This window comes from Daphnia pulicaria, chromosome 5 (assembly GCF_021234035.1).
Source record: "Daphnia pulicaria isolate SC F1-1A chromosome 5, SC_F0-13Bv2, whole genome shotgun sequence".
Classification (NCBI taxonomy): domain Eukaryota; kingdom Metazoa; phylum Arthropoda; class Branchiopoda; order Diplostraca; family Daphniidae; genus Daphnia; species Daphnia pulicaria.
The window spans coordinates 1484642-1497908 of NC_060917.1; the positions used below are offsets into that span (position 1 = coordinate 1484642).

General features: G+C 40.1%; 3 protein-coding genes across 5 annotated transcripts; all 3 read right to left on the bottom strand.

The window, feature by feature from the left end:
* Positions 1–137: 137 nt before the first annotated feature.
* On the bottom strand, positions 138–2294 carry LOC124341083 (E3 ubiquitin-protein ligase rnf168-like). The gene is made up of 8 exons (XM_046794009.1): positions 1934–2294; positions 1679–1865; positions 1450–1607; positions 1174–1387; positions 1028–1102; positions 820–957; positions 646–729; positions 138–591 (listed from the first exon to the last, which is right to left on the bottom strand). Exons 1-8 carry the CDS (start codon positions 2156–2158, stop codon positions 269–271), a joined length of 1404 nt encoding a protein of 467 aa, XP_046649965.1. The 5' UTR covers positions 2159–2294; the 3' UTR covers positions 138–268.
* Positions 2295–3179: 885 nt separating this feature from the next.
* On the bottom strand, positions 3180–4221 carry LOC124341330. Of its 2 annotated transcripts, XM_046794389.1 has the most exons (3): positions 4108–4221; positions 3690–3936; positions 3180–3626 (listed from the first exon to the last, which is right to left on the bottom strand). In XM_046794389.1, the coding sequence occupies exons 1-3, from the start codon at positions 4120–4122 to the stop codon at positions 3319–3321; spliced, it is 570 nt and encodes a 189-aa protein (XP_046650345.1). In that variant the 5' UTR covers positions 4123–4221; the 3' UTR covers positions 3180–3318. The 2 variants fall into 2 exon arrangements, with proteins under 2 accessions (XP_046650345.1, XP_046650344.1); XM_046794388.1 differs by having other exon boundaries at positions 3180–3936.
* Positions 4222–8837: 4616 nt separating this feature from the next.
* Positions 8838–12858, bottom strand: LOC124340896 (protein transport protein Sec23A-like). 2 transcript variants are annotated; one of them, XM_046793675.1, is made up of 13 exons: positions 12697–12858; positions 12443–12592; positions 12256–12386; positions 12106–12192; positions 11862–12017; positions 11518–11805; positions 10752–11453; positions 10410–10670; positions 10198–10349; positions 9965–10139; positions 9664–9888; positions 9401–9418; positions 8838–9171 (listed from the first exon to the last, which is right to left on the bottom strand). In XM_046793675.1, exons 2-13 carry the CDS (start codon positions 12588–12590, stop codon positions 9082–9084), a joined length of 2433 nt encoding a protein of 810 aa, XP_046649631.1. In that variant the 5' UTR covers positions 12591–12592; positions 12697–12858; the 3' UTR covers positions 8838–9081. The 2 variants fall into 2 exon arrangements, with proteins under 2 accessions (XP_046649631.1, XP_046649632.1); XM_046793676.1 differs by lacking the exon at positions 9401–9418.
* Between the last annotated feature and the right edge of the window lie 409 nt (positions 12859–13267).

Sequence of the window (13267 nt, forward strand, 5' to 3'; positions counted from 1 at the left end):
AAGTTATTCACTAATGTAACGTACATTGATTACAATAAAACCTTTATATTGTGCATATTGAGATTTCCTCCATAAAACTTTATTTCTTCAAAAAATCAATTCTCGAAAAAATGCTGGAAGACAAGGTGGAAACACTGTAAGAAATTAATTGTCTTCTATGTATTGAAATCACAATTTTTAATCATAATAATTGATTTTTTTGTACGTTGCTTCATGTGAAAGATCAAAACTCGTGCTCAATTCCAAAGAAATTTAGTGAGGAAGTCATTCAAGGAAGCGGATTGGACTTACGAAATGAAGGCCGCTGGAAAGAATCTTCTATTGTGGGTTGATTCTTTAATTTCTTCGTGCGTAGTTGGTATTCGTCTCTACTGCCTTTGCTGCGGTTGACTAAGGCTCTTCCAGGATTGGCTTCTTCGTCCAGTTCTTGTTGTAGCTTCCGTGCTAATTCATTGTCGGCTTCCTCTTGTTCCTTCTTCTTTCGAAGCCACTCGCGTTCCATTTCCAGGAGTTCTTGAGCCAACACTCCACCGTCTTTGACTGAATCATCAGACGTGCTATTATGATTAACATCTTCGGGTAAATCTAGAGCTAGAAAACGACAATTAAGTTAAATATACGACAACTAATTTTTCAGATGGTTACCTTTTTCCTCCGCCAGAGTGGCCAGACCATAAAGTTGGTTCAAGTTCTTGGCTGCAGTAACCACTTGAGGCTTGACAATTTCGCCTAAAAATTAAACAAAAATAAATAAATAAATAAATAAATAAGTTGAAAATATAATTAGAAGAAGCGATGTACATGAAAAGCACAACTTACTGTTGCCAGGTGAATTTTTTGGCGGAGTGAGTGGAGCGGCATTTATCGGGCGAAAATGTAATCTTTTGCTCACTTCTTGGTCTATGCTCTCCAAGCTAGTGCAAGAAGAACTCCGAGGTTCACTCATCGAAACATCCTCTAATGTAATAATTGGTGATTTACAATATCTGCCCCACTCAGTAATTGTCAGAATAGTTGTTCATCTTACTTTTTTGGAAATGTTCAGTTACAGGCACAAACGCAGATGGAGATCGTGATGGCTCGTCATTTTCATTAGAGCGACCTAAATTAAAACAAGTATATTGTGTTAAATTTCAATATGAAATTAGGAAATTAACAGTAAATGCTACTTACTAGAAAAAAACTTGTTGATTTTTTTGGCTGCTGGAGTGGACTTGGCATCGGAACTAGTTTTTCTTGGTCGCTTTCTTGATGACGGGGGTGTCTGTATAATAGTTGATCGCCGTAACTTGCGAATATTATCTTCCCTTCCAGAAAGTTCAAGGGCTAAGGCCTCATCTGCTAATCTTATTCTCTCCAGTTCCTCATTTGCCTTAGCACGTTCAGCCTGAAATGAAAGAATTTTAAGCTTTCGAGAATTAAAAGTGCAATTAACTAATTTAGGCAAACCTGCTCTATGGCAAGCTGTGCTATGAGATCGGCTGAGGCTTTCTCTTCTTCTTTCCTTCTTTCTTCTTCTTCTTTTGTTTGCCTCTCCTGTTCCTTCTCAAACTCTTTCAATAGTTCACCAGGCTCTGCAAACTGATGCATGGGAACAGTGGGGAAAACTTTGTTGAAATAAAAATGATAAAATGTCTCATTGAACAATTTTGCTAAAGAGTTTGCTAATAAAACTTACAATCCTCAATATCCTTGTCATCTTTGCCTTCAACATTATGTGCCTCAATAAGTTCAGGAAATTGAACCTGAATTTGTTCCCACATAGTTTCGTTTACAATAGTATTGGTTTTGGCAGCTTGACGACACCATACACTAATCCGTTTCCTGCACATGGGACATGCCAGATTTGATTTTTCAACACAACTCTGAATGAGAAAACAATGGAATTATTAAGTTTACTGAATCTTAATAAATGTAAGTCACAGTAACTTACTAGATAGCATGAATAGCACAAATTGTGTTGGCATGGCAAACTGACTGGTTTTACCATCAAATTTAAACAAATTTTACACGTGACATCTTCCAGTAACAAAAAAGGTTTCTCTTCCGCAGACGAAGAAACATTCCCGGATTCATCTTTACTTGATTCATTGACTTTATTACGCTTTGGAGTAGCACGAGATTTGTTAGCTGCAACAGATCGGCGGGAAGGCGCCATTTCTCCTCTACTTCATTTGTTTACTTGCTCGCAATAATAAACCCACCAATGGCCGAAATGGTAGAATTTCAAAATAGCTTGCCTGCATATGCTAGCAGACGATACTTTGATTCCCAAGTCTCGTTCAAGGTTCAGCCAGCGCAAGGTTCGTGAATCTACCTCCGCTCTACTGAATTTTAAATGTAAATAACCGTGTAAAGGGAAGTAAAGACAGCAGAGTTTGTTTTTCCTTGAAAGCTTTCTTTTTACGAAGGTCACAAATCAAGTCCTAATCTGTCGAGGCTTTTAAAAAACCCGCATTAGCATTCGTTTCATTCTTTACTTTTCGGGGCGAACATTTATTCCGACATTAGTTTTTCTCCGTCTCGTAAAAATAAAGATCGCTCGGATCGTAATCACATAAATAATATTTGAAGAAGGTAGCCATGATTATTATTATTTATTGGAGCTCATAAGACAAGTCGACAATGGAATTTTTTTATTTTAGTGACGTCATTCCGTTATCGTTGTCCAGTCTTGGCTTATCAATAACAAAACATATACGTGAGAGTTTATTGTTTTAAATGTCTAGGTTTGCATTTTGTTTGATTAAATACTAAACAAGCGTATGCTGTTTTGGGCTGTACACCAATACACGATACCAAATTATTTTGTAGATATGCAATAGCGACTGGTACAGACGATAATTTTTAGCTGGCCTTTATTTTACGTCTTCACGGAATTAATTCTACACAGAATTCAATGTTTAAAAAAAAAAGTTTTACGCTGCAGAATAATCATGACCGGAAGAACGAAAACGTATTCTTGTTCAGCATCCGGTACAATAATAATACCAGATTGAAATAATAAAATTACCGGTTATCTTTTTTTTTATCCGTTACGCTCTAGAGGATTTTGTCCGGGAAAACACATAGGCGTTGGCCTTGAAACAGAAATAAAAATATTCGGCTATTCCAATTTAAAAAATAAAAAATAAATAAAATGTGATAGATAACCGCAATAGAGTCGACGATGTGCAAAGTTTCCGAATTAACGTAAAATGTATTAAATATAACAAGTGCTCGTGTAATGAATTATTTTTTTCTTTAAAATCCCCTCAAAAATAAAATCCCCACAGTTATAACGATCAGGATTTTTTTTTCTTTTTAAATCATGCATTTTTAACCGGAAACGCTGATAGCACCTGCACTGGCTGAAACTCCGCCGCCAGGTAGTGGACCGGCTGCGGCAGCAGCAAACCGATTTGGTGATCCGACTGCAACCGAAACTGGACGGACTGACGACGGACGGAACGAGGATTGTTGACGCACGGGATTTGATGTGGGTCGGAATGAAGTGGGGCGTAGACTTGACGATGTGGGACGTACCGATCCTCCAGATGAGCCGACAGATGCAAAAGCACTTCCTCCCGAGCTGAAACGATTTCCTCCACTGACAGCGACACCGGAACTGCTGATGCCATTTCCTCCTGAAGAGATGATGTAGAGACCTTGTCCACCGGGTATGTAGAAGGGACGAATAAATGTGTTACCATTAGATGGGTAACGTATCCCCGTTGGGCCGTTCAAGGCGTAAGTGGAAGATGCAAGAGAATTGGCGATGGCGGCGTTGGCGGCCGCAGAGACTCGATTGTTGATGTCATACGTCAAACTCGTGATATGATTGTGAATATCATTAGCTATGTTATGAGGGTTGTAGGGGAAGTACTGTGGAGCACGACGTTCCCTGTGTCCATTGACCAGTTGACACGAGACAACGGCCATGGCCAGCAAAATCATCTGCATTAAAGGCAACCCGGAAGCGGGAAGAGGAAAGAAAGAAAAACATGCGTGTAAATTCTTTTGTCTACTTACAACATTAAAATAGTTTGTTTGTTTTTAAGATCCGCAATATTATTTTTCTCTTTTTCTCACAGCTTCTCCGAGAAGTGTTGCGTAACAACATTTTACCTGAGGGAAATTCATTTTTTAGCGAAACTGCACAGTGACAACTGATTCGGACAAGAGGACGGCACCAACTGGTTGTTCCACGTCCATACTTTCACCTTTTATACGCCAGGAGGATTCTGTTTTGTTTTCTTTTTATTTATCACGTTCCCTCTTCTACCCACTTTTTTTTGGCTGCACGACTCGGCTGCGTATAAGTGCGGGCGGATGGGAAAAGCAACCGCCGCAAAAATAAGTCGGCAAATATAGGCAAGGTAGGCAAGCGTGGCGCAAGTTGACTTTCAAGAATGATAAACAACCGAAAAGAAGAAAAAGAAGTAAACAGCAACAGAAAAATCGTGAAACTGTGAAAGAACTTTTTTTGTTTAATAGTTTATTTTTCACGATTTTAAAAATTCCCCTCACTGATGTGAGCTGGATTGTAAACTCAAACGTATATTGTCCTGGGGATTCCCGATATTTCTTAACAGCAACCGGCATATGTTACACGTATTCTCATCGTCAAAAGCTTTTTGATTCTAGATCGATCCCATATCACGTTTGATTGAATATGACCTCCAATTCATACTCGTCATGCCAAAACTTCTATAAAAGAAAGAAGGTTTATATTTGTGAAGGTTAACAACTAGGAAGAGACCCGTGATGTTGCTGGGCGTGAGCTGCAGAAAAAAAAAACTGGGGCTCAAACGGCGTCGCATCTCATGAAATAATTCTCGCAACTCAAGACATAATCGTCACGACCGTGCAATTCTTTGTGCGGTTGTTATTTTTTTTTTGCCAAATGATCACGACTTGAGTTGCGTACGTAATAGATAGCCTACCTATATTATGCTCAAAATATAGCATCTTCAACGGTTGTTCAATTCAGCCGTGCTTAATTGCTTTAAGAAAAATGAAGCATAGTCTTATTTGAAGGTCGAAACAATCTTGTGGTAGATCTCGTCATTTCTTGGCTAGCTTGTACTATTCTTACCTGTCGGCAATGAAGTTTGAACAATGTTTTTCTATTATCATCTTTTCTTGTGTCCATGCCCGCGTCGATATTTTTGGGAAATCCCAAGAAAACCGCCCAACACCAACTTCTCGTCGTGTTACTATCTCAAAAGTTAGGAAAACAATATGTACGTTTTAGATTGAAAAAAGAATGGGGCAGCGACGTCACCTTTTTCACGTCCGGGACGTGATCGAGAAAAACAGAACGAAACAATGAATCGACAGATATATAAAATCCCATAGAGCGTTTCCATGTCGTGGCGAGATAGACGTACAGGACCGCGAGTTCATTCCCATTGCGTGTTATTCATACAAATGCTAATAATGCCGAAATTGTATTTGAAATCGTGGTTGATTATTAACGAGGCGTATATAAGGATTGCAAAGAACGGAAAAGAAGGATATTACGGTATGCCATTTCGAAACAAAAAGTGAGTGGGATGGTATATGAATATTGTAATAAAATGGGTGCGGAAGTCGACGATGAATTTCAAATCTAAAAAACCATTTTTTTGTTTTGTTGGTCCGTTCAAGTCAATGGACGTTGACTCATTTGTCATCGAAAAATTGGTATTGCGGGATAAAACCTGGGTGGACCCCCGGGTAAACGCCGGGCACAGCACCAAATCCGGGTCTACCGTAAGGCAGGTTCAGAGGGTAGCCGAAGTTGTAACCGAATCTAGCGCCAACAGCATGGTGGTATGGCGAATGGAAGAATTCACTGCCGTCCATATCGGTTTCAGAAAGTTGATCCTGATCGGAACCGGAAGCAACTGGAGAGCTCAGCGAGGCAGCCACCAATCCAATAACCAACAAAATAATCACCGACTGTGAATCACCCATCAAATGAAAAAAAAACGGAAGCAATATTGCATCAGTATTGGTCAATCAGGAAGTGAAATTGCCGTTTGATGGGTAAATACAAATTTGAACGTACTGAAAAAAAATTTAGTGAAATAACATACCAAGTATTTGGCCATTTTTAGTGTTTCCTCTGGAACTCGTTGGCTCTTTCAGTGGAGAATATTTCTCAGGTTGACTGATGTGCAGACTGATGATTTTTCGATGGACCGCGACTGTCCTTATATACTAATTCGTTCAATGAGATCGCGTGATGACCCATCAGTCAGCAATAATCGTCCCCAGCAGATTTACATTGTACAGGATGAGGGAAAGTCCAAGACCTCTGACCTCCAAATTTTTCATTACATTTGTTCCAATATGCTCAACTCTTGTACGAAACCACCGCCCCAATTTTGTTATATTGTGTATAAACACGCCAAGAATAATGATTTATATTATACCGTACCAGCAACACGCTAGACATGTCACTCATCTTTGACATTTGACTCGGCTAAACAATAACTTGATTCCGATTGTTAAAGGTGATTCGCCTTCTTCTAACTATGTATAGTAGAGAACTTTGGGAACTTTGGGGTTTTTGTTCTCTCCTGTCGTAATTCAGACTCACGCATCGTGATGGTGGCGTTCGTTACACCGACGACATGCAAACGGGGGACCTTGAGAGAATAAGAAGAAGAGACGCAGTGTGCACGAGCAGATGAATCAAAGACCGCGGGGGGATGTCGTCATCGCATTCAAAAGTCGGAAGAAATATCAAAAACTCAGCGACATTGCAACTATAGCGCTATAGCTATTAGGTTTTCGCTCCATTAAATCTCCATTGTCATGTGGCTGCTGGCAGTTTAATTGAATGACTCTGGGGCTTCGCATGGTAGCTTATTATTGCTATCACCGGAGAGCGCCTATAGCTCTGCTGTGTCTGGTATAAACGTAAAAATGAAACGGCCTGCGGGGAAGTGACCTTGCAGATCCTTATATTATATACGTGAAGCGGACCCAGTCCCGTCACGTGCTGGGTAAATTACAGATTATGCCAGATATATAAAGAAAGCAACTAATTGCAAGATTGTGAGCAACAATAAATCGAGTGATAGATTCTCGGAATCGTTATCAAATGTTTTTGGAGCTGCTCTTTTCGTCGCACGAACCGTCACGCTGCGAAATTTGCCGATCAACTGATAAAGCCTCTTGTTCGTGCAGCTTGACGGATACGCTCTATTGTCGCCTATATAATAGTTAACTATGTAAAAATAATTTAAAAAAAAAAACTGGATTATTGTAGAATTTTAGCTATTCGGATTGGGCTGGAACTTCCGACTTCTATATCTGTTGAATGTCCATTACATAACTACGTTGCTTACTACCTTGCGAAATTCTGGTTAGCCGGAAGTTTTTCGTGACTCGCCTACCTTCACAATCAAGTTCCGGGTTGTTTAAAACTGTACGTAGCTGGAAAGTGTGAGAATAAAAATGTACAACTTTTCCACTTTACTTTTCACTTTCTCTCTAAATGGCCATTAACGTATACCATATGACAAATTCGCAGTTTGGAGACTTTCGAAAAACGAGAGAAATTCTTGCGAAATGTTTGCATTCCCATAGATTATTGTTTTTTTCATTGATAACACAGTTTACAGAGGCGTAACAGCGTAGGAATAGTATACTGTGGTTTTTATTTTTTCATATGAGAGTTCGTGGTACCGTTGACAAGGGCCTAATCACCATACTTGAGATATAACGCCACGGGCACTTGCTATAATTCCTCAACTGTGCCAGGGTAAAAAAAAACAAACATCATTCAAGCCTAAGGGACAGTAGTTTACTATTGAATTATGCGCTGAATAATGTCCCACATTGGACAACTCGTACTCAACTGATTGAAGAATAAATTCTGAAAAAGTAATGCACGATTAGGAGGGAGGAAGGGTGCGAATCACGATTTTTGCAAGATGCACTGTTTTCACACGAATGCGGATGTGGGTGTACAAGGCTCACATAAATCGTTTTTCAAGAACGATCCGTCAAACAAGTAGCACGACTCAAGGCTCTCAAGAACGGCTGGCAGAATCGAAACGTGACAAGGCTGATGTTTGGTATCTCATGAACAATGCTATTAATCATAACCAAAATATTGATTATACAGCGCAAGGCAGAATTGTAAATAAAGTAATGCTAAAATTCTAGAAAAGTTATGAATTCTTTGGACGATTAGAATGTTTCCTCGTTCCAGAATAACCCGGAAAATATAAGGACACGACTGAAGTCAGTCACGCCACTTGATTTGTCGGATGTATGCTGTGGATCCAATGACACAACTTCAACGCTAAACCACGTCAAACAAAATTCGTTGATTTAACCCGCGGGACTTACGGTATGTTCATGTAGCCAAAATGTTGGGTGCAAGAACATTGCACGTTTTCCTACAAATCCGCAAAATAAAATTGTTAATCTGAAAAATTAAAAATGGGTTTCTTTAATTTTTCGGTCGCAATTTGAATCGGAGTTTTTCCCAAATCTGGGACACTGGGTCATGGGAATTCCATATTGCAATTAGCCAATTACAGTAAAAGGTCGAGTCGCTGTGGATGTCAAAGTGATCACATCATGGCCATGGTTTTATCACGAAGTAAGAATAAAGGAGTGCGGAAGACGGTCTACATTTCTAGATGCTATAACTGTCGAATACTGCGCGGGAACATGAAATACGTTTTCCAGTGTTGTATGAATGGCAACAAGCCGTGGCCAGCGGCACCTACTGTTTATCAACCAAACATTAAAATAAAAACACAAATTAAACTGCTTTTAACAATTTCCAGCCTAGGCGTGTACTTTAAACAGTCCCTGCAAAAATCTAGAAATGATTTTACTTCATCAAATTGGAAACAGCATATTTATTTACGATAAAGCCCCAAACATGTGGAACGGTACAAGCTGAGCAGCGTGAAGAATAAATGGACAAAAAAAAAAATGGTTTTCAACCGAAACAATGAGGAGTCATGACTCCTTGCCGATGACGTATAAACTTCTTTCAAATCTCATTATAAATTCTAAACCGATTTTTTTCTTGTTTTAATTTTTATCAAATCTATCATGGGCATTTGATTCCTTTAGTTTAATTTCCTAAGCGGTCGACGAAACGGCCAATTTCTTCAGATGTTCCATGAAGACCTGCAAACTGACGTCATCTGTCAACACTGGCGCTCCACCATCCTGCAATAAGTTAATAATAGAAACTCGATTAAAATTTTTCCATAATAATTCCATTTACAAAGAAGAAGCAAAGAATCCAACCGAAAATTAAAACATGCACCGGCGGTTAGTTTGGAACGAATTAAAACAAAAACAAAAACAGAAAAAGCATTCCATAACGGGAAGAATGAAAAAAGAAGATGCTACAAGCACACGATAATAATAATAAAAAACAAAATGATAGACAAACCGAATTATTGGGCGCCGACTGCGGAAACGTGAGTTGCGTTTTTGACGAGCATCAGGGGCAAAAGGGAGACAAACAAATAAAAGAATAAGTCACTAATAGCTAACATAGCCCTATGCATGCACGGCTAATCATTCAACAAAAACATGACGAATTGGATGCAAGACTGATACATCCCAATTCCCAGCCATTCATGCATGCACTCTAAGTCAGCTAGAACAAAACTAAAACAAAATAATAATTATGTCCGAAATCGGGTGACTTACCCCGCCGCCGTATGTGAACATATTATTGTGAGTCTGCGACGGATTGACCTTGGAGAGGAGGAAACGAGCTTGCGAGCCACCATGCTCTGTGTCAATGTAACGCGGCATAGGGAATCGCGATTGCAAAATATCCTGTGCGTCGTCAATCGGCGCCTGCAGTAGCTGCTTAAAGTTCTCGTATTCGGGCGCATTCTGATAACCCAACGCCCGCCATTGGGCGATAGTCTACAAAAAAAAAGATTCATTACGTTAACATGGTTCTGTATAACGTCAAGTTAATTCGACGAAAGGGCTAAATTACCTCCCCGTGATATATGACAATCTGAAAAAATGTATCCATCAACAAGATGCGATCGGGCATGATTGACGACGTATCCAACAAGACTGGCTCGGGTGGTCCGTGGAAACTGTAGCTGTACAGGATAGGCTGTACCATGATGAGGGCTTGCGTCAAATCTTCACGATTGAGCATGTGCCTACAAGAAGATGTATTGTAGTGAGGAGTCAATAAAAGGAACGCTGGATCATTTTTACCTGTAAAAGGTTGTTTCATCTGGGCTGTTGTTGAACACTTGCAGGAATTGCGATCGACGAAGATGGAACATAAACTGGGGATATAGAGAAAAGTTCTCGCCAATGACGAAACTGTTGGGGTCGTCTTTCGAATATACGCCGAATTTCTGACACTGCAAAAACAAATAGGTTAGTGAGTCATTTCAATCGAATGTAAATAAAGCATCTCTTACCAAGCGAATAAGCATGCGATCGAGCCAACGAAGGACATCAGGTCCTTCATCAGAGTCTGCGCGGAAGGCAGCCAGGCGAGCCATGAGAACGGCAGCCGCTTCCTGGTCGAAACCGGCCGTTATGTGAGACAAATTGGCAGCGGCATCCGCCCAGTTACGAGCAATCGTTGTTACTCGAACGCGCTTTTGACCGCTTGAATGCTGATACTGCGTAATAAACTGAATATGCCCTCGACCCCCCTGTGGTATAGGCGCGCCGTGCTGAAATACAAAACAAATAAATTCAGTTAACTTTCCGAGTGAAAGAATTGACAACAAATAATAATAATAAAGCATCATTACCTGATTGACCACCTCAAAGAACACAGCAGGTGTTGTATTGGTTCCTAAAGCGCAAAACTTCCATTGTGACGTGCCGCCAATGCCGAGTTCAGTTTCAGATACGTTGGGTCCTTTAACATTCATCGAGATGCAAGGTCCAATGGTACCACAAACTTTGAGCTCACGTGACGTTTTCACTTCCATCAGGGCGTTAAAGGCCATCTTGTACTCGTTGCGGGCGTCTTTGGCAAAAACACGCTGGAACGTTTGCTTAAAGAGCGATGAGCCAAAGGAATCTCCCATCACCAAATGACCGCCTGTCGTATTACAGCATGATTTCATCTCCAATAATCCAGTTTGATCAAGTGCACAAGCATAGATGTCAATCGCATGGCCGTTTGTGCAGGCACGGCTGGCCAACGCCTCGTAGTGTTTGGTGGCCTTCTTCATGAATTTTGCGTTATCCTTATCGATATCGTGATGAGATCGAATGGGTTGCTTAAGGTCGTCATTGAGAACCATGCCGGGTCCCTGAGAACAGGCACCTCCAGCAAAAAGCATTACACGAGCTCCGGTATTGGGAAAAGTGCACTCGAGCAGACCGACAGCAATCGAAAGAGCTGAACCAGTTGAACGCAGAGGACGCTTGCCTTGAGAAACCGGCCAAGGGTCACGCTGAAGCTCTCCGAGAAGATCAGTCAAATACATGTCGCATTTGTGCACCTGTGGTGTAATAAATGTATATAAATTATCGTGAGCAATGATCTTATTTATGTAATAAACTCGCCGGTTGCAAGAAACGGCTGGGCGGAAGGACAGATTGTCCGCCAGGTCCTCGGGTACCCATTGGTCCACCCATGGGGCCGACTGATCCAGGAGGCATTCCAGGTCCCGGTTGACCAGGCATTCCGGGCATTCCAGGTTGGCCCATTTGGCCAGGTGGAACATTACCACCACCAGCTGCACCACCACCCTTTCCAAGTCCAAGCATGTCCTGTACTTGCTTAGCAGAAAAATCCTTAGTGCCACGGAAAACATAGGACTTGGCAATTCCATCACAGCCCAGTTCGTGAACCTAAAAATTGACAACGTTTAGAAAACGTCCTCTAGTAAAATTCACTATGATAATACCTGAACCATTTTTCCATAGGTAATTAATCCAATCAACGCATTAGGTGGCAATAGAGACAGAGACATTTGTAAGGACTCTTTTAGTGTTACTAGCTCATCTTCATCTATACACGTATCAACCACCAAGAGGAATATGGGTGGTAAAGTTTGGGATCTCTAAAACATAAAAAAAATGTTAAACAGCCAATTACATAAATATGTGCCTCTGTTGTGCACCAGCAGAATGTTATCTGGCCTCATTTACCGTTAGTGTATACTCTATAGTGGAAAACTGTGGATGCAATTCTGCTGGCTGATTGATCTCAGAAATTCCAGCATACTGAGGCGGAAACTAAGTAGTTCAATGAAAATGTTAACAAAGATAAATGAAAAAAAGCTTTTAGCACTATCTTACTGGATTTCTTTGAAAGCAAAAGTTACACATCCACAATTTCCCTCTGTAATCAACCTGGCAAAGAGGATTTAAGATGGCTTTACAGTTTCCTCGTGTGCACATAACTGGATCGTAAGTAATAGCAGGCAAGTCTACTCGAAAAATCACATTATTACTGAAACTTTGTCATTCATTTTAAAACACATACCAGGTTTTTCTTTCAGCGGAGTATACAAACATGCTAGATTCACAACAAGCCTTGTGGCCTCCAATCTGCTTGATGGCCATACATTCCATGACAATCGTACGCCATCCCTATCTTCATTCTGTTGAATATATTCTTGAAACGTCCCCATGGCTAAAAACAAAACAAATTTTCGTTATATAATAAAAAACTTTCACCAACAGGGCATCAAAGAATATACAATGGGAAAACGAGGCATGACGGTACTTAAAACTTACCGAAACTCTACTCAGATCAAAACCTTTGGACCTGACTTATTTCTGGCAAATCCCAGTTAATATAATAAATAGTAATGAACTTGAAATCTTAAAAGGAACAGAGAGCAATCAATTCGGGCGACCGGCAATACGAAAACCTCCACGTAGTAGACGTTGCCATTTTACGGAAAAACGCCTTTTTAGATTTTTTTTTTTTTTTTCAAATTCTTTTGATGTAAATCTTTTTGCACAAAATTTAAATTTTGTTAATTACGAAAGCGGGCACGGATATTTTCCTACATATTATCGCATACTGTGTACAAATAGGGTAAAGTACCTAATTCGGGACAGGCCCGAAAATTTCTTATTTGGGACGAAATAACATTTTTCAGTTTAAAACAAAAACTAACCCGAGTTTCGATAAGAAAAGTTGCTGAAATTAAAGAAAATGAACGGATCTACGTTTATATACAACTATGTCAATGTAGCTGTACAAATTTTAAAGATATGACAAAAAATATATTGGGAAAAAGGACTTAGAAAAAAGCTAGATTTGGGACGTTTGCAATCTTGCAATATTAAGATATTTAGG